The sequence below is a fragment of the Grampus griseus genome (genome assembly GCF_964374135.1).
Source record: "Grampus griseus genome assembly, chromosome: 14".
Classification (NCBI taxonomy): Eukaryota; Metazoa; Chordata; class Mammalia; order Artiodactyla; family Delphinidae; genus Grampus; species Grampus griseus.
This window is the reverse complement of record NC_139008.1, coordinates 16,593,811-16,619,031: the sequence shown is the minus strand read 5'-3', so window position 1 is coordinate 16,619,031 and position 25,221 is coordinate 16,593,811. Positions and strand designations below refer to the sequence as shown.

General features: G+C 57.5%; 1 protein-coding gene across 1 annotated transcript in view; it reads left to right on the top strand.

Moving 5' to 3' along the window:
- Positions 1-23,810, top strand: part of SBK1 (SH3 domain binding kinase 1) — a 47,548-nt gene extending 23,738 nt beyond the window's left edge. Inside the window, exons 2-4 of the mRNA XM_082670273.1 lie at positions 20,102-20,334; positions 21,771-21,973; positions 22,711-23,810. Of these exons, the coding sequence (XP_082526399.1) occupies positions 20,109-20,334; positions 21,771-21,973; positions 22,711-23,544 (1,263 nt within the window). The 5' untranslated portion in view covers positions 20,102-20,108 and the 3' untranslated portion in view covers positions 23,545-23,810. The remainder of the gene's footprint in view (positions 1-20,101; positions 20,335-21,770; positions 21,974-22,710) is intronic.
- Positions 23,811-25,221: the final 1,411 nt, after the last annotated feature.

The window sequence follows — 25,221 nt, the reverse complement described above, 5'->3', positions numbered from 1 at the left end:
ATAACCATAGCTGGGAGAATTTCAAGGCCTGATTCTACCTCTGCTCCTCTCTAGACCTCAGTTTCCCCACCTGTAAAAAGAGGAACTACTCTCTAAATGCTAATGTTCTGGGATTCATGTGTTAGACGAAGGAAGATATTCCCTTCCTTCTTTCTCTAGTCTCCCTCTACTACCTGCCCAATAACTCAAACCCCTCCATTCATTTGTTTGGGACAATAAGGCCTTACTTGGAGAGGATCAGAACACCGAATGAAATTTGAAACTCGGGAACATTGCCAGGACAGGGAGCAGAGAGGAAAGGTAGACAGACATACAGGAGGTATCTTGGAGGAAAGCTGTTTGGAGTACAAAGAAGAGGGGAAAGATGTTCGAGGCAGAGAAAACAAAATGTATAAAGGCACAGAGGTACAAGAGAGCAGATGTTCTAGGAATACCGGCTGAGGTCAAGGCTGAATGGAGAAGAGGGGGCCTCAGCAGGGGAAAGGTAGGAGGCCCCAAAGGCTAAGGGCTTGGAATGCCCGGATAAGGTTAGAATTTTACCCTGGTGGTAACAGGGAGTTATTGACAATTTTATGTAGGGGAGCAACCCAATCTACTTTGTACTTTACGGAGCTGATGATCACATAGACTTGGATTCTTTTTTTTTTTTTTTAAGTTTTGATAGAGGCTGGAGGGAGACAAGTTAGGAAGTAAGGCAATATTCTCCCCAGCAGAGGTTGCAAACCGATGGCCCATGGGCCAGATTTGGCCCCAAAGAATGTTTCATTTGGCCCATTCGGTATTTTTGAATTTGGGGAATTAGTTTCAAACATTTAAAAGTTGGACAATTGTACGTTAGAATATGGATTTCCTGCTTGAAAAATCATCTGTCCACCCAGGGCCCATGATGCTCGCTTGCTTCATCTCCACCATTCCCTATCACGTTACACCTGACCCCAGTCACTATATTACCTATAAGTACTTGAGTTTGCAATCCCTGTCTCTAAAACTTCTAGAAACAGTCGGGGGGCGGCGGGGGGCGGGCAGTGGTTGGGAAGAGTGTGCTGGGTGGACAAATAGGGAAGGTGCAGGGGGTGTTAGGGGCTTTCTCTTCAGGGAAACAGTGTGGGTGAGGCTGAGAAAGAGGAAAATAGGGCCTGGGAGGCTGAGCTGCCCCCATCTCATCTCCATCCTCATCCACCCCACTTCCCTCCAGGTCACAATTTCCAGTTACCAAACAGACAATATCCTTCATACCTGGGTAGTGCCTTCGCACATGATGCTGCCTGGAATCCCCTTTCTTCCCTTGTATCTGGTGAGCACTGTGAATCCCAGCTGCATCCCATGACTAGCCACTACCTGTTTACAACCGGGGTCAAAAACGCAACCTGGGCTGGACATGACCTTCAAGGCCCCAGTTTCCAACCTCTTTCCTAAGTAGACTTTCCTGAGTTAGTTCTCTGACGTTCTGCTCGGATGGACGGTTGGATGGATGGATGAATGGATGGATGGATGAATTTACAGCGGATTGCAGGGTTTAGATGTTTCCCTCCTTGAAAAAGACAGGCTCCGCCCCACAAGAACAGACTGGGACAGTCTGGGGCAGTCTGGTCCCGCAGGAGCCAGGAGGCTGGACCAGGTGACCCTCTCACACTCCCCCGACTCCTCTCTAACCTCGTTCTCGCCCCCTTGTGGGCTCTGACCTAGAAAAGACGGGGATGGGAGGAGAAAGAAGCAGCCCTCGGGCGCTAGGACCCAGCGCGGCCGGAAGGCGGGGTGGGGGCGCCGCGCGCTACTCTCGCCGTGAGGGGAGAATCTGCGCCCAGCGGCGCGCGGCTGGAGGGCGCGGCGGGAGGGCGAGAGCGCGCCGGAGTTAGTGCGCGTGCGCGAGGGCGCGCGCCAAGCGGGGCGGACAAAGGGGCGGGCGGCGGCGCGCGAGCCAGAGGGCGGAGCCGCGGGCCAGGCGGGCAGGTGCGCGCAGGCCGGAGGGCGGAGCCGCGATGCCGCGATGGAGCGCAGCCCGGGCGGGCGCCGGGGCCGGGGCCCGAGCACCAGGCGGAGCGCGAGCAGGAGCCGCAGCCAGAGCCCGGACCAGGCCGGGGTCCGGGACCGCCGGGCCGGGCTGCTCGTAGCGGCGGCGACGGAGCCCCCCAGCGGCTGAGGGGCTTCCTCCCAGCTCCTGCGGTGGCCGGGACTCTGCAAGCCCCCGCAGCCGGGGAGCGTGGGGATCCCCCCAGCACATCCAGGACCCAGAGACCCTTAGGAAAGCGGGTGGCCCCTCCAGATCCAACACAGAGCTGTTCCCCAGCCGGGGAAGGCGGAGACTACCTCCGTATTCAGAAGACAGCGACCTCCCTGCGGTTCCGCGAAGACACCCCCTCTTCAGTCGGGGCCCCCACAAGACCTAGAACGCAGTGACCCCCCTGTCCGGGATTGTGGGGACCCCTTCTCAAGATCCTGGCCATTACAACTCCACACCTCAAGACACGAAGACCCAGCTCAGAACGCCCCTAGATCAGGGGTATTAGACCTCCCCCCCTCCCCGATTCCGGCTCACAGAAACCCCAAATCTAGGGACCCGAGGACAGCAAGAGCTATCCCTCACCAGCAAGAGGCCTCTGGGACCCCCCCCTCGAAGCTCCAGGACTGGGGCGACTGAGCCCCTCGCGGCGCCCTTCTCATCCCAGCCCATGGTTGTGGCGCCCTGAGCCCCCCGGGCCGGGCTGACGACGAAAACCGAGACGGCGCCCAGGCCCCCTGCCGCGGCGTCCCCGCGGCCCCAGCCCAGGTAAGCCGGGCCCAGGTGAGGGGCAGCAGGTGAGTGGCCGCCGAGGTCCCTAGCCCTGCAGGTGGGGAAGGAAGTATTGGGTGCGCACCGCCCCCTCCCCAGCGTCGCCATGGAGCCGAGGCTGAAGGACGTCTCTTTGTGTCTCGCTTGGAGGAGCCGCCCCCTCCTCCTCTCCCTTCCCCCACCCCACACCCCGGCCCCGGGGTTTGGGCACAGCTTCCCGGCCCTGCGGGGGAGTGGTGGCAGAGACCCTTGCGCCACAGAGAAGGGGGAAGAGGGTGAGGAGTCCACCCCCCAAAATTGTGAGCCTGGAGCTGTTGGATCCTTGGTCCTTGGAGTGTATATACCCCTCCCCCAAAGGCCAGGCTGAGTTCTCAAGTGAAGTCCCCCCCTGGGAAGAGAAGATTTGGGGTGTCCACAGGTGAGGGGGCCTGCAGTGTGTGGCCCTAGGGTGATGGATGGGGCTTTGGGTGTGTGTCTTTGTCTGCGAGAGACAGGGAAGGGGTGTGTTTGAGAGAATGGGTGGGATTCCCTTCTTTTCTCTGTGATTCCACTGCCCCCAACCCAGGCTGGGAAGGGGTATCTTTACCCAGGCCATGCTTCGTGCTCCCTTCAGGACAGGAAGGGACAAGCCCTTTCCAAAGTGAGGCTCTGGTTTCTGCGGAAGGGAGGAAGTCTGGAAGAAGAAGCCATTTCAGGTCAGGGCACCTTTCTGTCCCCATGTACCCCAGGGGCAGCAAACCCAAGGCCCTCCCTTCTGCTCCTGACCTCCAAAACACCCAGGGCCAAACCTCAGGTGGGGTCAGTGTATCCTGGACAACCAAGGAACCATTCTAGGTTCTCACTGTAGCTTTATAGGTGGTGTACAAAGCAGTACCCCAGCCTGGCCTTCAGTGAGGTCCTGAACCCCAGGCCTTGCAGCTCATGGGAAGATGAGAGGCCCAGGGGATGTTTTATCCTGGAATTCTGGATCAGAGATCGTAAGAAGGGACTGGACCATGCCGAGGGAACACACTCTGGGCTGCTAGCGTTTCCACCAGCCTCCTCTCTCTGAGCCCTCTGCGGGCGAGCAGTGATGCTGAAGAAGGTAGGACTCTGAGTACAGGTAGCCCCACCAGGAGTTCCTTTGTTCACTTATTCATTCAACAAACCTTTAGCTAGTGTCTGTGATGTACCAGGCCCTGGAGTCAAGGTCCTTTTTCCCACTTCATCCTCTTTCCTGATCTTTCCTGTTCATCAGATGTCTGGGCTGTTCTCAATTTGCCCAGGCTGTGCTTGGTTGGATCAGTTGGGGTGGGTCTGGTCAGGCCCAGCTGACCGGTTCTGACCCCACTCCTGAAGCACCTGATCCTCAGCAGGATCTGCATCCCCAGCCTGGTCCCACACTCCACCCTGGGGCCCACATAGTGCTGCAGACTTGGGGGCGCTGAGCCTGGGCAGCAGCTTACTCCTCTCCCCGCTTCCCAGTACCAAGTGCCCCCACCCCCACCTGCTGCTGGCATGGACCTAAGGGGTAGGATGTGGTCAGCTGGAGAAGAGGTTGGGGAGCTCCAGGCCAGAGCCCTGGCAGCCCCACCTTCAAATTCAAGGACAGTTGAGACAGTGCCCCTCAGCCCAGGCTGTGGGGGGAGCCAACTGCCCTGAAGACTGGGTGACCTTGGGCAAGCATGTGGCATCTCCCAGAGATAACGGCAGTGGGCCACTCACTCTGCAGCCGGTGGGGTGGATGTGGATCGCCCTTGGGCGGCAGAAGCATCCAGGTGTGTCCTCTCCATCTCTAAAGGAGTTCATTTCCCCCGGGGGGTTCCCAAGAGCCCAGGGCCTTGTCAGACGACCCACCAGGGAGGGAGTGGAGTGAGAGGCTAAAGAGTGGAGATTTGAGTCACTGTGACTAGGGAAAACCATCAAGAGGCCAGAGGGGGACAAGGGAGTAAGATCTTCCCTCCTCGCTAACCTGCAGAGGCTCCCCGTTCAGTCTGGAATAAAGCGGCATCAAAGCCCTTTGCAGTGTGGCCTGAAACCACCTCCTGAGTGCCAGTTCCCGCTCCTCACTCTCCAGCCTCTACTTCTGCCTCCTGTCTGTCCTTCCCTCTACCATGTGCTGTTCCCCCGACCTGGAAAGCCCCACTATAGGATGGCTCAAGGGCAGCTCTCCACCTTCCCTTTTGATCTGACCTGGGCTGGCACAGGGTGGAGAGTAGAGTTAGACTGATGGATGGTTGGTGGCTGGGAGACGGTGGCCCGTGTCTGTATGTGCTGTGAGAGTGTGTCTCCACATCCAGACTCCGATCTCCGACCTCCAGGAGGTGGGACCAGGTCTGCGCCCTCCCTGCTGCATCGGCTTTGTCTAACCCAGAGCCCAGCATATTGTGTAGCACATGTTGTAAAACACAACTGCTAGACACATCTTGTTGATCCAAACAGTGTTCTTCTCATGTTTGTATTTGTTGCCAATGCTAAACAAACATACAGTTTCACACACAAATATTGATTTTTGGATCCTCTTGGAAAATCAGATGCTGTGATAAGCCCAGGCGAGAACCAAAGAATGACAACCTTCTTTAGATTGGCTATCGCCCTGCAGCTTGACCCAGGCCCCACCTGGCCTGTTCACTCATTTCCATGACCTGCTGGCCCCTCTTATAGGCATCTGGTCTTGCAGGCCTAGGGTAGAGGCCAGAAAATGTTTGCTCAGAGGGTGACCTTTGTCTGTGTGTGTTTGCACACATGTGTCTTTCCTGCCTCCCCCATGGCCAAGTTAGAACCTGTACAGAGCAGTGTCCCTCCAAGGCTTTGAGGGCTAAGCGGTGAAGTGAGCCTGGATTCCTCCAGCCAGAAGCATCTCCAGCCTGGTCCCACTTTCCACTCTGGGCCCCATCTTGTGCCCCCTCCTCTAGATTAGAAGGATTCAGCCAGCAAAAACCTGTTTTAATTGTCCTATTTGCCCAGGAGCAAAAGTCCAAGGTTCTAGACCCAGGTCCTACTGAGGACTCTTGGGGGAGGTCTGCCCTCTGGGCCTCAGTTTACCCATGTGTCAGGGAGGAATTGGACTAGAGGTTCTCTCAGCCATAATCTTCTTCCTTGTTCTAACTTTCTAGGACTGAGTCCAAACTGCTGTAGTTTTGGTCGGGCAGGAGACGTGCGGGCCTAGATGCAGAAGTCATGCAAAAATATTGACATACCCTAAGCATTAAGGAAACCAGTGGGTGACACTAAGTAGCTGGGCCAGGGGTCAGGAGTCAGCACTGGGCCCCAGCCCCTGGGCATGGCCCTGGAAGGGAGTGTGCCGTCTTCCTGGATGAAGGTCTACAGCAGCCCGAGGCCAAAGGAGACAGCAGAGCACTATAGCTGAGAGCACAGGCTCTGGACTTCTGGGTCTGAATTCCATTTAGCTGCTGTGTGATCTCAGGCAAGTCACTTAACCTCTCTGAGCTTCATTTTACTTATGTGGAAAACAAGGATAATACCTACCTCAGGGTCAACAGGGGGATTAAGTGAGCTAAAGCATGAAAAGGGCCTAGGACAGGGTCTGTCATGTGAAAAGTGCTCAGAAACTATTGGCTCCTATTGGAAAGGGCACATTGGCAAGTGGGTAAGTAACCCTTGGTGGTAATGTCTTCTTGGTCTTCCTATAGCTGTTCTGGGGGAGCCAGAGGGCTTTTGGTCCCCAGGAAAGGCGAAGCAGGTATTTGAGAGGCAGTTCTGTGTGGTGCTTAAGGACCTACCTGCCCCTGCTACGGGTGGGGTAGGGTGAGAGTCAAGCCTGAGGGCTGGGACATACATATGGCAGCTGTAGTCGAGGTCCTCTTCCTGCCCAGAGCTGCTTTCTAGGTGAGGTGCCTGCCAGGCTTCTGTCCCCAGGCTTCCTCCTCCAGGCAGATGGGCCTCTGGCCAGAGCCAGGACCAGCATCTCCAACAGACCTAGTCTTCTCCAGACTGCCCCCTCCCTCCCCTATTCCCTTGGTCCCTCTTCTAGGTCTCAGGAAGCTGTGGCGTTAGGCCTGGTGGGGCCCGTTAGAGCCCCCTCTCCTCTCCTGTCCACCCTCTCCCCATCCTCCCCTCCACCCACCGTATAGCTTGGCCACAGTCTGGAGAGGGGACAAGTCCAGACTCCCCGCTAAGCCCCCATTCAGGGAACCATGTAATATCAGGGTTGGAGGGAAGCATTCTTCAGTGTCAAGTGCCCCACACCGGCCACTGGACATCCTTTCTCATTTAGCACCGAGAGCAGCACCTCCTTAACCCAGAGTGGGGATTTGAGCCCAGCTCTGTGAACCCCCAAAGGTTTTGGTGAAACTGGCATCAGACTGCCTTGACCACTCACTAGCTACGTGACCTTGGATGAGGCAGTGTCCTCCATGCCTCAGTTTCTTCGCATGTAGAATGGGAATAATACCAACACTAGCTCCTTCCTAGAGTTGTGGGGAGGATTAAATGATAAAGCACTTTTAGCTCTGCCTGCTCCTTAAGTGTTTGCTTAATACTTCTGCCACCCGCAGCGGGGTATGCAAATGAGTGGGTCCAGCCACTGTGACTCCCCACTGCACCTGCTCTCCTTCCCTGTGGCTTTAGCCAGTCCTGGGAGAGGCAGAGAATGTTCCACCTGCCTCTGGGTGTTGGGATGGCCCTGAGGGGCAGGGGTGGGGACTGGACAGGACAGAGCTGCCTCGTCCTCCTCCTGGTCAGGCCCTGTTGAAGCTGCACAAATCCCTGCCCCAGGGTAGCTTCTGGTCTGTTGGGCCCCCCAACATAGCAGGAAGGCTTCCTACTCTCGAACTGGAGCCCACAGTCCTGCAGGGAGATCATCCCATCCCGAGGGCTTGGGTACCTGCCAGCCCTGACCCCAAGTGTGTCTGGGAGGGAGTGGGGCCAACAGTTAACGTGGGTTAGTGGCCAAAAGCACAGCCTCTAAACTCGTTGTGTGATCTTGGGCCAGGTGCCTAGCCTCTGTGCCTCAGGTCCCTCACCTACAAAAAAGGGGACGATACTAGTACTTGCCTTGTAGGCTCATAGTGGATTAAGTGATGGAGGTTTGTAGAGTGCTGTGAGTGGCACCCAGTACCCTCTAAGGTTTGCTGTTACCACCAGTCCCCTGAAGCCCTGAGCAGAAATGCTAGTCCCACTTGTACAGTTTTAAAAAAAAATGGAGGCTTGGGGTGAAGGTCTTTACTCAAGCTTCCATATCTAGGATTCGGAGAAGATTCTGCCCGCTCTTCCATCATTCACACATAGTCCACAGGCCACGGCCAGCCAGAAGGACCCGGCAGAACCTAACCTGGGCCCTGGCTGCGTTCCTGGACATACTGCCCGCACACCTCTTCTCACCTGGGGCCACGACAGCCGAGAGCTGCAGCACAGAGGAATCTTCGAAGGAAGTCTGTAAGGCTCCCCTATTCCTTCCTCACTCAGCCCCTCCAAGGACAGTGGTGGGATGCTGCTGGGGGCTGGACTGGGGGTCTCCGAGTGCAGCGGAGTCGGGTTCCTGCTGTCTCTTGGCCTCTCAGGGCCTGGCGCATGGGCTGGCTTCAGGAAGGCTTTGCCCAGGTCCGGAGTCTGGCATGCATCTCCAAGTGAAAGGCAGGTCCTCGCCATGGCCTCCAGGGCCCTGCCCACTGCCCCCCATCCCTTACCTCTACACTCCGCTCTGGCCCCTTGCACCTTACCTGCTACTCCACAGCCATGCCGGCCTCCTCACTGTTCCATGAGCGCACCAAGCACAGCCCTTGCCATCCCCCCCTTGCCTCTGCCAGCAGGGCTCTTCTCCTACAAGATCTAGTCTCCACGTGCTTGTAGCCTTCTCAGGGGCCTTTCCTGACCCCCCTCACCCCACCATCTACAATCCTATTCCCCACCCCCAGCGTTTCCTCACCTCTCCCTGCTTTGTTTTTCCCTTTAGGACTTCTCACTGTCTGACTGACGTCTCTTACTTACCTTTATCATTGTCTCCAAATTAGAATATAAGGTCCTTGAGGACAGGGCTGTTTGTCTGGTTCGTGAATGTATTCCAGACCCAAACACATAGTAGGTGCTTGGCAAATATTTACTGAATGTTCTGGAGCCAGGCAGATCTCTCTAAGCCACGCCTTAGCTGTGTGCCACTGGACACGTTACTTAATCGTCCCTTCTCTGAGTCTCGGGTTCCTGAGCTGTGAGGGATATAATAGGAATAGCGATAGCAGCTTCTCCTAAGATGGTTATGAGGTTTGAATGAGTCAATCTGTATAAAATACTTACACTTCAGGTGGCTCATAAATGTCAGCTATTATTAATAATACTTCAACCTATTTAAGGTATTATTAACCCTATTTTACTGATGAGGAAATGGAGGCACAGAGAAAGTAAGTGACTTACCCAAAATTGCATGCTGGTGACCTGGTTCCACCCAGGGGTGGCTGAATCGGGGCTCCAGGCTCCTAAGCTAGGCTACATCCCCACTTCCATCCCTCAGTAGGGGCTCAGGGAACGGGGGACAGGTGAAGGCCTTAGCTAAGGAAGGGCTCATCTCTTCAGGGAGCCTCTGCTCACCCAGCCATCTCCCCACTGGCCGGCCCCTGTCCACTGGTGGACACCCAGGCGAGGCCCCTGAGTGCCGGGCTGCCCACGTCACCCAGCAACAAGGCTCATGCCTCCTCCCACACCCACAGGGGCTGCCACAGGTAGGCTGGGAACGAGGAGGCCCAGGGCTCCCACCTCCCCACAGGGCCTGGCTGGAGGGTCTGTCCCAACTCTGGGCACCAGCTGCAGGCGAGCGGCAGCATCAGCTATTAATAACCACCAAGGATGTGCCCTGGGGAAGGGGCAGACTGCACCAGCTGGGAGGGGAGGCTGAGACAGAGGCTGGAGCCAGAAGCGGAGCCCGGCAGCACAGGGAACCCCAGGCTGCCCCTGGTGGGCAGGGCAGTGGGAAGAATGTTGTTTCCAGCTTCTGCTGCTTGATCTTGGGAAAGTCTCAGCTCCCCCTCTCAGTCTCCCACCTGGGAAATGTCGGGGCTGGCCCACGTGATCTCCAAGGTCCTTCCTGGCTCAAGCAGGTTCTGGGGGTAAGATTTAGCAAAGCCAAAACGGCCCCCATGTCCAGCATAGAAAACCAAGACTCAGTGAGAGTACAGCCTCACTCAAGACGGCGCAGAGTTGTCAGGGTCCAGGACGGAACCAAGGTCTCAGGCCCCTCTTCCCAGCAGATTCTTCCTGAGCATCTGCTCTGTGCCAAGCACTGTAGGAAGTGCCCCTTTAATTCTTACAGAAACCCATCATGTTAAACAGGCATTCTCACCCCATTTTACTGATGGGCAAACTGAGGCTTAGGCAGGTGTATGACCCCACAGCTTAGGCCACACAGCGAGAGGGGATGTAGCCAGAATTTGCACCATGAGGGAAGACAAAAAGATTTGAGAATATTCTCCTCCTCCTTTTGACCCTGAATAGAATGTTTGGCAGAGTCTGTATTTGTGTCAAAGGACCGAGGGGAGGGAGAGGACTTACCTGGACTTTCTTATGGGCTCCCTGGGGCCCTGACCCCCTGGTGTTGTATGTAGAGGTGTGAATGTGGTGGCTGGGGACATTTTTCAGGGGAAAGCGTACTGAGACTTCGGTGACCCATGAAGGGATATGAAATGGCTCATTTCACAGATTGGAAAACTATGGGCGGGGGAGCTGGACAGGGCTCCCTGGGGACCAGCAGCAGAGGCCAGAGCTTACCCAAGCAACTCACAGGCCTCTTTCTGGGGTGAGAGGGCCCAGCTCTGGACCCCCCACTCCCTGGCAGCAAATAGGAGAGCCCACACGTGAACTGATTTCTGCCCTGGGGTAAAAAACATGAGGGTCAGGGATACCCTTCCGAGAAGGTGTTAAGTGGCATTGAACCAGACTGGGCACTGGCCTTGGGGATGTAGGGGGAGGGCTCCCATCAGGGGTGGGTGTCAAGGGGGCTCCCAGCTGCGCCCACCTTCCTGAGCACAGGCCAGCTCCATGTGGAAGTTCAGGGCAATCAAGCTGGACCACTCCTCCCCAGGCCCCTCTCAGGGGACACCACCCTGGGGTGCTGAGCCTGGGCGGGTGGGCACAACCTCTCCTCACACTCTCCCTTGGCATTGTCTGGACCCCCAGCCATGCCTGATTCCTTACACCCCCTAGACCCAACAGGATTGTACCTAGTGAAAAGTTTAATTCCCGCCCTGCCCCTATTTGCTCAGTTCCCACTTCTCTCCTCAGACATTCATTTGTTCATTCATTCATTCTTCATTCATTCACCAAATATTTATTAAGTGCCTACTATGTGCCAGGCACTGTGCTAGCTGCTGGGGGTACAGCAGTGAACAAGACCAGCCCAACAAAGTCCCTGCCCTCCCAGTGCTTAAGTTCTAGCGGGAAAAGAGACATTCACAGTAGACATTACATTAGACAGTGATACACTCTACTGGGGAAAAAAAATAAAGGCAGGAAAAGGGAGTGCAGTAGGATAGCCCTAGTTGAGAAGGTGCTGTTTGAGCAGAACTTGGAGGAAATGAGCCATGTGGATGTCTGGGGGCAGAGGGAACAGCCACCAGGCAGGGAGCTGGCGTGTTCAGGGAACAGCAGGGAGACCAGTGTGTCTGGAGCAGAAGGAGGGAGGAGGCGGGTCAGAGGGGTAAATTGAGGGCCGTTGTAAGGACTTTGGAATGAGATGGGAGCCAGTGGAGCGTGTTGACCTGGGGAGTAATGTGATCTGATTGGGGTTTGATGGGCTCCCTGGCTGCTGTGTCGAGAAGAGATTGGGGTTGGGGGGGCGGGGGGGAGCAGTTAGAAGGTCGCTGCTGACGACTCAGGCCAGTGGGAGTGAGTGCTGAAGGTTCATTAGTGTCTGGTTGATTCCAGAGTTACTTTACGCACATGCAAGCAAATGAGGAACTTATTCCTGTTTTCCCCCACTTCAAAGTAACGTACTAAACAAAGTGATATGGAGGCCCAGAGAGGGTGAGGGAGCAGGCAGCAGCTGCTATGTTCCACCAAGAAGTAGCCCTCCCCCTGCATGGCTGGGGGAGGGCCAGTGCAACAGCCCTCTGGGGGACATCGAGCTCTCTGCAGAAATTCCAAATGCACTCATCCTTTAACCTGGCAACCCATTTCTAGAATTGATCATACAGACACACCTGCACACTGCAACATGACTGATGTACAAGGCTACTCATTGTTTGTGGCAGCAAAAGGTTGAGCACACCCAACATCTATCAGTTGGTTAAATAAACGGCAGCACATATATCCATACATACCTTTTCAGCCCCGGGGGCCTGGGTTTGGTTTGTCAGCCGTTCCTCCATCCTTCTGCCCAGCCTCCTCGGGCCTCCCCTAGCCTTGCGCTTTGTGCAGGGCTGGCCCGGGTGCTGTCCACACCTGTGGTGCTGAAGACATGGGGCTGGAGGGAGGCCTTGGCTGCAAACCAGAGACCAAGAGTAGGAAAAGGGAGATAGAGCAGGAGTCATTCAAGGTTCAATTCCTGGCTCTGCCTCTTACCAGCTGAGCGACCTTGGGCAAATTGCTTAACCCCTGAGAGCCTCAGCATCCTTATGTGTAAAATGGGTTGCTGTGAAGATTGAATGGCAGCAGCAATGTAAAGAATTGGCAACTGAGAAAATAAATGATCATTTTAACTGTATCATTTTAGAGACAGTAAAGCACAGTGGTTAAGCTTTTGGACACTGCAGTGATAATGCCTGGATTTGAATCCTGGCTCTACCACTTGATTGACGGTCTTGATCAAGTGACATGACTGCTCTGTGCCTCAGTTTCCTTGTCTGTAAATTGGAGTGAATAGCAGTCCGCATGTCACAGGATGTTGTGAGGATTTGACGAGTTAATTTACCTGAGGGACTTGGCACAGGACAGGGGTTCCTTAAGTGTTAGCTCTTACTGTAAATTTCTTCTCCATTATCTTCATCATTCTCATCACAGCACTCCAGCCTCTCTGTTCACAGTGGCCAGTGTCACTCACAGCCACTCCCATCTCTGCTGTGCTTGGGGCTGGGGCTGTTAGAGCGAGACCGCACCTTGCCCTGCAGATGCCCTGACTTCTAGCCCAGCCCTGCCACTAACTTTATATGTGATTTTGAGCAAATCACTGTCTCTTCTGGCCATCAGTCTCTGCACCTGTAAAATGGGGCTAATGATCTCTCACGCAGGCCCCTGGGAAAATAGCTATGTGCCTGCAGGGTCACATTCAGGAAAGCCAAGATATAAAAAGTTACAGCTTCCCAAACACGTAAAGAATTATTCACTGGGCATTTGTCACACACTGGCTAAGTGCTAGGAATAGCGAGATGGTTAAGGCATGGGGCTTGCTTTCAAGGAGCTCTTGGGTTTCTTGCTAGATTGTTAATCCCCTCCAAGGCCCATTAAGGTGTCACCTCCTCCAGGAAGGTACCCTGATCCCCACTGCCAGGACCCTTCTTGGAAATGTTGGAGCACTGATCATGGCCTTCCTGGCCTCATGATGATCTGAGTCCTTTATTTGCCTCCTTGATTTGTAGGCTCATACCCTCTATCTCATACCCTCTATCTAACCTACTCACCCTGTGCCAGCACCCAGCACAGTGCCTGGGCTCAAATAGATATGCTTGTCTGGAGGCCTTAGGCTGTAAGCTACACAAACTCAACTCAAACTGGCTTAAGCCAAAAAGGAAATGTATTGATTCATGAAACAAACATTCAGGAATGTAACTGGCTTTCAGCATGTCTGGAGGCAGGTGCTCTGGACCATCAGAAGTCTTTCCATCTTTCTGCTCTGCCTGTCTCTGTTGCTTCATTCTCGGTCAGGTGCTCCCCTCATGGTGGCTCAGCCAGCCCCCAGCAGCTCCAGGCCCGTGTCCTCCAGCTTTGCAGCCCAGGGGTCAGAAGGTATCTCTTTCCTGATAAGTGCAGCAAAAGTCCTAAGGCGAGATCTCAGTGGGTCACCTTTGGTCACGTGTTCATCTCTGAATCAGTCAGCGGTGACCTGGCGGATGGGATGGATCCCCTGGTTGGCCGGCCCTGGGTCAGACCTGCGCTTAAAGCCAGAGTGGGGACAGCCCTACTGAACCACCGGACTGAGAGAGGGACTGTTCCCTGGGGAAAGGGAAAGTGATGCTGGGCAGGAGAAAACACCACAGGCCGATACAGGGAACCACTGAAAATGCACAACAAGGCAAGGATCAGGTCAAATCTGGTCTTGAGACAATTTATTTGACCCTGCAGGTGGGGAGGGCTAGAGGGGAGAAACGGGGAGGCGGGCACGCGGAGAATGCGGGGTGTGGGGAGCTGGCTCAGCCACGCAGGCTGAGGGGATGAAGCTCCAGCCCCTCCCTTGACAGAAGCAAAGTGAAGCAGGTGAGAGAAGCCAGAGGGGCTCCGTGTCCCCCCTCGGTACCTGAAATTCCACCTCGTGGCTGCTTTTTCACAGGGATTTTTAATAATAGAGTCACCCAGAGAGGGGACCCACCCAGGCACAATTACTATTCAGTGGCATCTTCCAGGCCAGGGCTTTGTTGAGGATACCCTTGGGGTTTGCCTGTGCTAAGGGCATAGCATGGGTCCAGCGACCTGAGAGAGGGGACCCCGCCATGGGGACAGAGAACCTTAGACTCCCAGGGTGAGAGTAAGAAAGGCCTGGCTGACTCGGTCCAGCCGCACCCCGCATTGATTTCCCCCAACAGATGGGCTTCCAGTATCTGCTTCTCTGCTCCCAGCGGCAGAGAACGCACTTCCTCCCTGTGTGAGACTGTGAGACTGTGAGAACTGTCTCATTTTTGAGTTGCTGTCTGCCTGGGTCTGCCTGTAGGAGCCTCGCAGGACACAGCATATAAGAGCATGGGATCTAAAGCCTGATAGCCGGAGTTCAAATCCCACTCTGCTAGTTATTAGCTCTTGGGCAAGTTACTCAGCCCATCTGTGCCTCAGTATCCCCTTCTGTAAAGTGGGGATAATAATAGTAGCACCTGCCTCTGAGACATCTTGCGATTAAACGATTTAATCCACTGTTAGCGTACCACCTGGCATACAGTAAACAGTAAATATTTGCCAGTATTATTATCCTCCCACAAGACAGGGGAAGAGCGGTCTCCCTTCCCTTCACAGGCTGATCACCCTCCACCTACTCCTATAACTGGATTCTTGGTTGCCAGTGTTACCACCATCCAGGTTACCTTGTCTGGCCACATTCCAGGCAGTCGAACACACTGAGGTTCAAATCTTAGCTCTTTTGTTTACTTGCTACATAACCCTTGAATTAGGGCAGTATTAGCTGCTGTAACAAATAAGCCCCATTTATCTCAGCAGCCTAACAAGTCTACTTCTGGCTCACAAAATACAGAGCAGGTAGTCCTCATCGGCAGGAGGCCTCGCATGCCCAGGGGACCCAGGCTCCTCCTATCCCGTAGCTCCACCACCGTCTTCTAGAGCCTTGGAGTCCTCTGCATCAAGCCACAGAAGAAGAGAAAGAAACTTTAGCCACTCTTAAAAGCTTCAGCCTAGAAGTGACGCCTCACTTCTGTTCCCATGCCACTGGGGAAAACCAGTCACAGGTGGCCACCCCAGGTGACCACACCTGGAAGCAGGCGAGAGGAGAAATGTAGTTCCCTGCTGACAGCCACCCTCCAAAACAGCTCTGTATTACAGAAGAGAGAACACAAAGCTTTGATGGGCAGTTGGCTATCTTTGCCATAACCGTAGTAAGTCACGGTTTGCATGACTTAGGGCAGAAGTCATCTTTGCCATAACCGTAGTAGGTCAGCGGTTTCTTGGGCCTCTGCTCTTTATCCACAAAGTAGAAAGCATCACTTGACCACGGCAATGGTTGCACAGCTCCGTGCATTTGCTGAAATCATTGAATTATACACTTGCTACGGGGGAGTTTTGTGATATGCAAGTTATACCTCAATTAAGCTGATTTTTAAAATGGGAGGCATCTTGCCCCCTTCTCAGGGTACTTATGAGGACTCAGTGAGTGAAATTTTGCCAGACTGGCACTGCGTGTGTGTGTTTGCGTGTGTGCATGTGGTGGGGAAGGGGGTCCCAAAGTAGGCCTGAGTTGGGTTACGCTTTGGGTGTTGTTTTCATGAAAGTGGCACCCAGCTTGAGCCACCTGCCAACAGGAAGTGGTAGATGATTCGGTCTTGCTTCTTGCTTGGGAAACTCTCCCCCACACTACCGTGGCCCTCCCAGCTTGTGGCGGAAGACCCAGCCCATGGGGCCAGAGTCTTTGTGGTCAGGGCCACGACCACTGCCATGAAGACGGGGTGACGCCCTCCTGCCTTCCGCACCCCAGATGGGGAATCGAGGGCCTCCCTCGGGGCCAGTGAGGGCACACACTTGAGTTCAGGTCACGTGGGGTCCCCTGGGGCAGCACAGCCAGCTCGAGTGTGCACGGATGCAGCACCAGCTACACCGGGTGAATGGAGGTTGGCCAGGACCTCTGCTGCCTGGTGCTAGGAAGTTCACGGCCGTCAGGTCCTCGGCTGCTTCTCCAGGTGGAGGCAGTGAGAGAGACGAAGGTAAAATACTTTTAGGTCAAGTTCCCCCTGATGCCAGACGTCTATGCCTTCAACCACCAGTGAGGCTGATGTGTCTCACTTCACTCTCTGGGCTCAAGTCCCCACCTGAAAAAGGAGCTGGTCCACCTGCCTCGGGGACTGTTGAGAGGATTGAGTTCATACACGTGGCACACCTGGACCGGTGCCTGGCACCCAGTCGGCTTTCCGCAGGAGCTCCGTGACGGCATGCGCATCCCTGGCTGAGGCTCTGTCCTCTTCTGGGTCTCCATTTCCCCACTCAGATACTGAGGGATATGGATGCGATGTTCACACATTCTGACTTGGGGGAAAAAACAGTGGTTAAAAGCACCAGCTTTGGAGCCAATGCCAGCAGTAGCTAGATGACCTTGGGCAAGTTATTCAGTCTCTGTGCCTCAATCTCTTCACCCCTAAAATGGGGATAATAATAATACCTACCTCATGGAATTGTGAAAGTGAGATGAGTTCATCCTCCAGACAGGGCCTGACGTAGTGAGTACATTTAAGTGTTAGCCGCTGCTATTACTGTTATTATTTTCTTCATCTTATGGATGTAGAAGCTGAGGCCCAGAGAGGTGATGTGACTTATTCAAGGTCACCCAGCTAGAAAGTGGCGCACGTTAGGATCAAGGCCAAGCCTGCTGAGCCCCAAGGCCTGTGCCATTTCCATCGTTCCCCACTGTGCCTCTTAAGTCACGTGTGTAGTAACTGGGACGGAGGCAGTGTGTACCTGGGGGGATGACGCAGCCGCAGGGACAGGGTGCGGGTTAATTCCTTGTCTCCTGCTGACACCTTGCAGAGAACAGGCCTGAGGGGAGAGGGAGGTTGAAGGAGTGAGGGGGGGCAATATACAGGATCCCCCAACCTGGACCCTAGGAACCAAGGGAAGGGACAAGGAAGAGTTGAATTTGATGTAGTACCAGCCCCCAGGGCGCTCTTGGCCTGTTGATGGGGACAGACAGGGACACACAGCTGAGACCACCATATTCAACAGAGGCCCTGAGAGAGAGACATACAGACCCTGTCTGAACCCTGGGGCCCCTCAGAGACAGAAATTGGCACCTGGGGCAGCACGGAAGGCTTCCTGGAGGAGTGGCACCTGAGGATAATGAGATAAGGAGGTGGGGTGTGGGGCAGGGGGCAGCGAAGGCAGGCAGCAGGAATGACGGAGGGCACTGGAGAGGCGTGTTCAAGCTGTAGAGAGGCAGAGCTGGGCAGTGGTCAGAGCACGGGCTGAGCCTGGGGTGAGGGAGCAGGTGTGCCCCCCACCAAGCCCGGTGCCTGCCCAGGGCAACTCTGAGGCCAAAGCAGCAGAGATAAGCCAAGCACCGACAGTCCCTGGGGGAGGGAGGTGGGGCGGGAAGAAGGGCTTCTAGCAACTTGCGGCTGCCAGTCCAGCTCCCAGGAGATGTGGAAAACGGCCCAAGCTGATCTGACAGGGGCCGAAGCCCGAAGTGGGTGCACTGCCGCACGTGTGCACACATGTGCCCACACACACGCGGCCCGCCCGCCTCAGCAGTCCTTGGGGAGTCCACACACATCAGGAGAAGTAGGTCAGCATAGCAGCCCAGCGCCGGGAACTCTTCCTGGTGGGCAGGGGGAAGAGCTCCAGATGAAGAGGGTGTGCGCTCATCGGCACCCCTCGGGGTGGGGTGGGGTGGGGTAGCCCCACACTCCACAGGAACAGCCTTACCTCTCCCGGCTACTTAAGAGCAGGTCGTTCTCACTCGGCGTCCTTTCCCCCCCAGCTAGCGGGTGGACATTTGATAAGAAGAGAGAGCTGACCCCTTCCAGCCCTGCAACCAGAGGAAGCCTTGTGGGGAGATGACACCCCACTCTAGCCCTGCAGCAGGAGGGCCCCAGTGCTGTCCCGCCCGGAACAGGGACTGCAGAGGCTTGACGACGGTGCCAGGCAGGGTTGGGTTCAACACACTGAGGGTGGCGGAGGAAGCAGGGCCGGGTGTCAGTGGGCCTGGCGCCATCCCTCCATCTTCAGGTCTGTGAAATGCGCTGGAGACGCTGAGGGCATCGTGTGGGACTTTGGCGGGCTCATGAATGGAGGGGAGGGGCCCGCACGGGGGAGCAGGATCCTGAGGAAGCGGAAGGGGGCGGGAGCCAGAGCAGAGGGGGCGGGGACGGCTCCCTGCCCCGCCAGCCAGCCGGGAGGACGTGCAGATGGAGCTCCGTTTGGGGCTGGGTGGGAGGCAGGAGGTTCCCTCCTCGTGCTCCTCCTCTCCGCGTGAAGTGGGAGGCTGGGTCGTGCCGAGGGGGAAGGGGAGGCAGAGGAGGAGAAGAGGGTTTGGGCCTGGGAGGGGAGCGGCCGGGCCAGGGTGAAGATGCCAGGCTCGCCTCTGCCCCCAGCCTCCAGCCGTGCTCAGCAGGCGAGCATGGAGGTCATCCGAGTGAGAACGCGTCCACGCCTGACACTGGGGTGCTCACTGTGCACCAGGCGTTTCGCGTCCTTTGACCCTTAGGGAAAAGATACTATTATCCTTTTGCTAAGGCGGGGAAACGAGGCACAAAGAAGTGAAGTCGCTTGCACGAGGGCATCCAAATAGCGAGTCATAGAGCCAGGCTTCAAACTCGGCAGTCTGGCTCCAAGTCTGTGCCTTCCCTCAGAGCCGCGGGGTTGTTCTGCAGGGGTGGCGGCTGAGGGGTGGGCTGCGGCTGCTGAGAGCAATGGGTGGTCCACCTGGGATTGGAGGGAGAAGGCAGTGAGGGCAGAGGAGCTGCAGCAGGAGGCAGCTCCCGAGGGTCCAGCCTAGAGCGGATTCAGCGCTGGCCTCCCCTGCTGGCGCGCACGCAGACACGGACACGCGGACACCTGCTCCCGGGGCCTCAGCGCCCTGGTCTAAGCCTCCCCCATTAGACAGACGAGGAATGCAGACTCCAGATGGGCGTTCACTGTCACCCGGCCCTGAACTGTCCCCATTGCAGCTCTCTGCCCCCCTCCCCGGCACCATCTGGAGGCAAACTCAGTACCCCCGACGGGGTAGGTGTATCCAGGAAGGCCTTCCCACCCAGCTCGTGTGAACATTGAAGGGGTCGGTCGGTGAATTTGGAGGGTAGGGGCGAGGGAGGGCGGATCTTTGCAGGACAGGCATTCTGTCCTTGTGTCTGGGGAGCCTGGGTGGGGCCCTGGGGCTACAGCTGTGGCAGTGTGTACCTGAGCCAGGCTGTGTGTTGTCCTCTGAGGTTGGGGGAGGGATTAATGCTGTGATGGGGGTGTGGCCACACCTGCACCGCCCTGCCAGACTTTCGTCCGAGACCCCTGCCCTCAGACCTCGTCTGCCTCTCCCCCTGCCTTATTTTCTCTGTGGCGCATGTCACCTTTTATCATAATATATCATTCATGGGTTCATTGTGTTTTGTCCATTTCCCCCCTAGGACGTAAGTCCTGTGAGGGTGGGAGTCTGGTCTATGTGTTCAGTGCTCTGTCCCCAGGGCTCCAAAGAGCACCTGGCGAAGAACAGGTGCTGATCAGTACTTGTGCACTGGAGCACTCATGTGAACTCAGTATGTGGCGTGTCTTTGTGTGACATAAAAACGTGTGCATTGCCTGACACAGTGTCTGGATGATAGCACGAGACAGGCCAGCGGTACCCAAGTAGGGGCTGGGAGGCAGTGGCTGTGTCTCTGGGGAGTGCTGGCTCAGGCCTGGCCCTGAAGCTTTGGGGGAAAGGTGATGCAGCAAAGATGCCTGTTGCCCCCTTGTGGTCATCTTCGGCCTGGCTTCGGACCCAGCCCTGGGGATCCTGGGCCCTGGGGAGGGAGGAGTAGACCCTGGCTTGATGTCACACTGCATGCCACACAACAGGGAGAAGATGAGCGTGGGCTGCCCAGAGCCCGAGCCGCCCCACTCCCTGCCCTGCTGTGGGCCAGGGACCGCCCCTGGGCTGGGTGCAGGCGTGCCCCTCCTCACTGAAGACATGCAAGCGCTGACCCTCCGCACGCTGGCCGCAAGCGATGTCACCAAGCACTACGAACTCGTCCGGGAGCTGGGCAAGGGCACCTATGGGAAGGTTGACCTGGTAGCCTACAAAGGCACAGGTGAGTGTCTGCAGGGTGGCCAGCTCTAAGACAGGAGTGGGGACTTGGCTGGGGCTCTCTGTAGGGGCCAGGAGGCCAGCAGGAGGCAGAGTCAGTGGTCCACGTGGAGAGAATGTGGCCTGAAGTGGCCCAGGGAGGAGGGGACCAGGCAGATGGGACAAGGGAGCAATTTCTGGGCAGAGTGCCCAGACTGGAGGGTGGGCTGCTTTGGGGCCATCCAGAGTGCCTTTGGGACAGCCAAGGGGATACGCCCGGGGACATCTGGAGTCAGGGGAGAGGTCAGGGCCGGCGGTGGTGTCTGGGGAATCACCAGCATATCGGTGATAGCAGCCCCCAGGGAGGTGGACCGAACTGAGGGGGTCCTCGGGAACAGGGCACCATGCTTACAACAGGTGGGAGAGGGCCTTGTGCGGTCAGTGTGGCCGTCTCCATTTCTCAGGTCACTGAGGACTCTGAGACCCAGAGAGATTCAGTCACTCAGCCAAGGTCGTGCAGCTACAGAGGATGTGAGCTAGAATGAGACCCCAGTAATCAGCTCCAGGGCCTTCTTGCTTAACCCCTGAACTTGATGCCTTCCCCACAGTGTAGGCTCACAGCAGTGCCCACACAGCCAGTCAGAGACAGGGGCTGCATGAGCGCCCACAGCTGCACACAGAGGAGACAGGGACAACAGGAGGAGTACTGGACATGGGGTCACCTGAGCTTTGCTACTTGCTTGCTGTGTGACCTTGGGCAAGTGACTTAACCTCTCTGTGCCTAGGTTTCCTCCTTTGTAAAATAGGGTAGCATTAATGCCCAGCTGATAGGGTCCTAATGAAGAGTGAGCTGTGCACATGAAGTGCAGAAGGCAGACCTGTGATGTGTAAGTGCTCTGTGGACACACACGTGTGTCACACAGCTATGCACCCAGGTGGCTACAGATGCCTGCTCAAGCTCAGAGTCAGGGACGTGCGCCTTGCAGGTCCTCATCTCTCCGTGTCTAGTGCCTTCTTATTTATTCATCCATTTAAGAAACATCTGTTGAGTACCTACTATGCATCAGACTGTTGTCGGCACTGGAGACACAGCAGCAAACAAGACAAAGGTTCCTGTACTCAGGGAGCAGCCTTCTAGGTGGGCGAGACAGACAGATAAATAGGTACACAGTATGCCAGGAAGAAAATGAGAGGGTGGAGGAAGCAACAGGCCCTCCTCATCAAGGGCTTCAGGCTGGGCATGGAGGACCCAGGCTGAGCCCTGACTTGCTGCATGGCCTTTGACAAGTTCCTTCCCCTCCCTGGGCCTCAGTCTCCTACCTGTGAGGTGAGGAGAGTCACACCTGCTGGGGCCATCATTGTGCACTGTGGCTGGGGCAGGCTGTGCAGACAGGCACGGGTGTGTGAGGTGCAGGGGTACAGGGAGAGGGGTCTTCACCACTGTCACTGTCACCTGGCCAGGCACAAAGATGGCGCTGAAGTTTGTGAACAAGAGCAAAACTAAGCTGAAGAACTTCCTGCGGGAGGTGAGCATCACCAACAGCCTCTCCTCCAGCCCCTTCATTATCAAGGTCTTCGACGTAGTGTTTGAGACCGAGGACTGCTACGTCTTTGCTCAGGAGTATGCACCTGCCGGGGACCTGTTTGACATCATTCCTCCTCAGGTACGGGGGTGGTGGCTGAGGAAGGGGAGATCCCCGGAGTAGGAGAGTCGAGGAGGAGTCAGGCGCCTCCCGACTTAATCGTTTATTATTAGGCGCCTACTGTATGTCAGTCACTGTTTGGAGGGCTGGGGATACGCAGCAAACAAGACGAGGTCGTGCTCTGGTCCTAGAGGGGGAAACAGACACTCCACAGTCAGCCAGATGATGCACTGAGATGAGGAGCAGCCAGGGTGATGGGATGAACTCCAGCAGCCCCCTCCTCCGCAGTTGCATAGCAACAGGTGGGGACCCAAGAGGGGAGGTGGCAGGGCCACCAGAGGAGGTGCCCTGGAGTGGGGAGAGTGCCCGGGGGGACTCCAGGCACCTGGTTTTTTGCAGTCGGCCAGGGTGAAACTGCTCTGCCGCTTGCTGGGTAAGTGACAAGGCCTCGGTGTAAGGGAAACGGGCATGTAACGTGCTGCAGAGTTGAGTCGTGCGGGATAGGTCGCTTAGCAAAGCACCTGACGCAGTGTAGGCGCTCTGGACAGTTGTTGCGGGAAATGCGGGGAAGGTGAGGAAGGTGGGAAACCACGGGGCCAGGGAGGGAGCCTGGGATGAGGGAGGGTGGCTGGCACCGGATCTGCCCAGGAAAGGGACCCGGAGGGAGTTCAGGCGAGCGGTGGCGGGGACGGGAAGGAGAGGACTGGGTCGGGGCCGCCCGGCGCCCCTGATCGGCTCTCCCGTCTGGCCGGCCGCAGGTGGGGCTCCCCGAGGACACGGTGAAGCGCTGTGTGCAGCAGCTGGGCCTGGCGCTGGACTTCATGCACGGCCGGCAGCTGGTGCACCGCGACATCAAGCCCGAGAACGTGCTGCTGTTCGACCGCGAGTGCCGCCGCGTGAAGCTGGCCGACTTCGGCATGACGCGCCGCGTGGGCTGCCGCGTGAAGCGGGTCAGCGGCACCATCCCGTACACGGCGCCCGAGGTGTGCCAGGCGGGCCGCGCCGACGGCTTCGCGGTGGACACGGGTGTGGACGTGTGGGCCTTCGGCGTGCTCATCTTCTGCGTGCTCACCGGCAACTTCCCGTGGGAGGCGGCCTCGGGCGCCGACGCCTTCTTCGAGGAGTTTGTGCGCTGGCAGCGGGGCCGCCTGCCGGGGCTGCCGTCGCAGTGGCGCCGCTTCACCGAGCCGGCGCTGCGCATGTTCCAGCGGCTCCTGGCCCTGGAGCCCGAGCGCCGCGGGCCGGCCAAGGAGGTCTTCCGCTTCCTCAAGCACGAGCTCACGTCCGAGCTGCGGCGCCGGCCCTCGCACCGCGCGCGCAAGCCCGCCGGGGACCGCCCGCCGGCCGCGGGGCCGCTGCGCCTCGAGGCGCCCGGGCCGCTCAAGCGGACGGTGCTGACCGAGAGCGGCAGCGGCTCCCGGCCCGCGGCCCCCGCCGTTGGGCCCGGGCCCGCGCCCGCGCCCGTCCCCGTGCCGGTCCCCGTGCCCGAGCCCGGTCTGGCTCCCCCGGGGCCCCCCGGCAGGACCGACGGCCGCCCAGACAAGAGCAAAGGGCAGGTGGTGCTGGCCACGGCCATCGAGATCTGCGTCTGAGCCGCCCCCGCCGCCCTCGGGCCCGGGGCGCCGTGCAGCAGCCAGGCCGGGGCGCGGGAAGACGCCCTGGGCCGAACCGGCCAGCCCCCCGCGGCGGCAGAAGGGAGTAGTGGTAGACGCCCGGCCCGCGGCGGGCTGGTGAGATCGCCACCAAAAGGAGCCAAGCCCCCCCAGGCCCGAGGATTCAGAGGCCCCCTGACACCAGGAGCAAGGGAGCTTGCCGGCAGACTTCCCACACCTCCCTGAACCCTGGAACCCTGACTAGTTGCTCCCGGCCCTTTGCACCCCCTGGCAGATCCTGCAGGCCCGCCCCCGGTCCTGCCCTCCCGGCCTCCCCGCCCCCCACCCCCACCCTGGGCACGAAAAGGGGCTGAAGTGCTGGGGCAGAGAAGGGCCTTAGGGCCCCTGGGCACTGGCTGGGAGGAGGGAGATGAGCTGAGGGCGGGGGCGTCGCTCAGCGGCCACCTGCCCCTTTCCTGGGAGGCTGGAGGGGAGGGACCAGGCCCCCTGCAAAATGTAGCAAATGTCTGGAAGCTGCAGAAGTGTGTATGTGCAGACACAGGGCCCGACTCCCCACCACCCAGTCCCCAGATGAGGACACTGAGCCCAAAAGGAGGGCAGCCAGCCAGAGACCACACAGCCAGAGAGGTGGAGCTCTGGCGGCCCTCCCCTCCCCCACAGGGATTTCAGGACAACTGAAGGGCTCCGGGACCCCTACATCCCTAGGCCAAGGGAGTGAGTGCAGGGCCGGGACCGCCTGCCCACCGCACCTTCCCCAGGCCCGGGAAACCTCAGATCCTTCTCAGTCCTCGCTGCCCCAGCCCAGACTCAGGGGCCTGGGCTTTTGGCAGGCGGCCAGGTGATCTGTGCCAGGAATCTCTCCTGGGTTTCTGCTGGGGTCTAACATGTCAGCCCGGGGCTGACCCCATCCCCACGTCTCCCAAGTTTCTGGTACTGGGGTGTGGGTGTGAGAATGGGAGGCCCTGGAAGTGGGAGGGGTGAGTGTGTGAATAGGTATGTGTGCAGTGTGAGTGCATGTGGAGTGCACATGTGTGCGTGTAGCCTCGTGTGTTCAGTGGCTGCATCCAGACGCCTCAGTAACTCCACCCCAGGATTCTCAGCGGGCAGCTGCCAGAGGGCTTCCAGGCCTGCGGTTCAGCACACCCCTCAGGGAACCCAGCAAGGAGGCACCTGCAGGTTGGTTCAGGACCCTAGGCAGCAAAACAGACCAGAGGGACCCAACCTCACCCAGCACGACTCCACGACCCCCGCCCCCTCCGTGGAGGCCTGGGACCCCGCAATAACCTCAACATGGGTGAGGCTGCTCCCTCTGCCTGGCAGTGCCCCATCCACTGTCCCGGGCCACACCTTCCAGGGTTCCTCCTGGGGTTCTCGGCCATTTGAGGGAGCTCCCTGACAGGCCAGGCTGACCAGAGGGGCCCCTCTGGCCTGAAGTCCCCACCTCTCCATTCACCCTCATTCACACCGCGCAAAAGGGCTATAGGTCCCCCTGCCCTGCCCGGGTCCAGTTTACAAACTGTGCGGTTGCCCCAGGGCCTGGCCCCCACCCCTCCTTGGTGTGCCCACCCCTCTTGAGACCCACCTCCCCAGCGGGCATTGGGGCCCTCCACATGCCAGGTAAGTAGCAAACCCCTCCTCCCACCAAGGGCCAAGTCT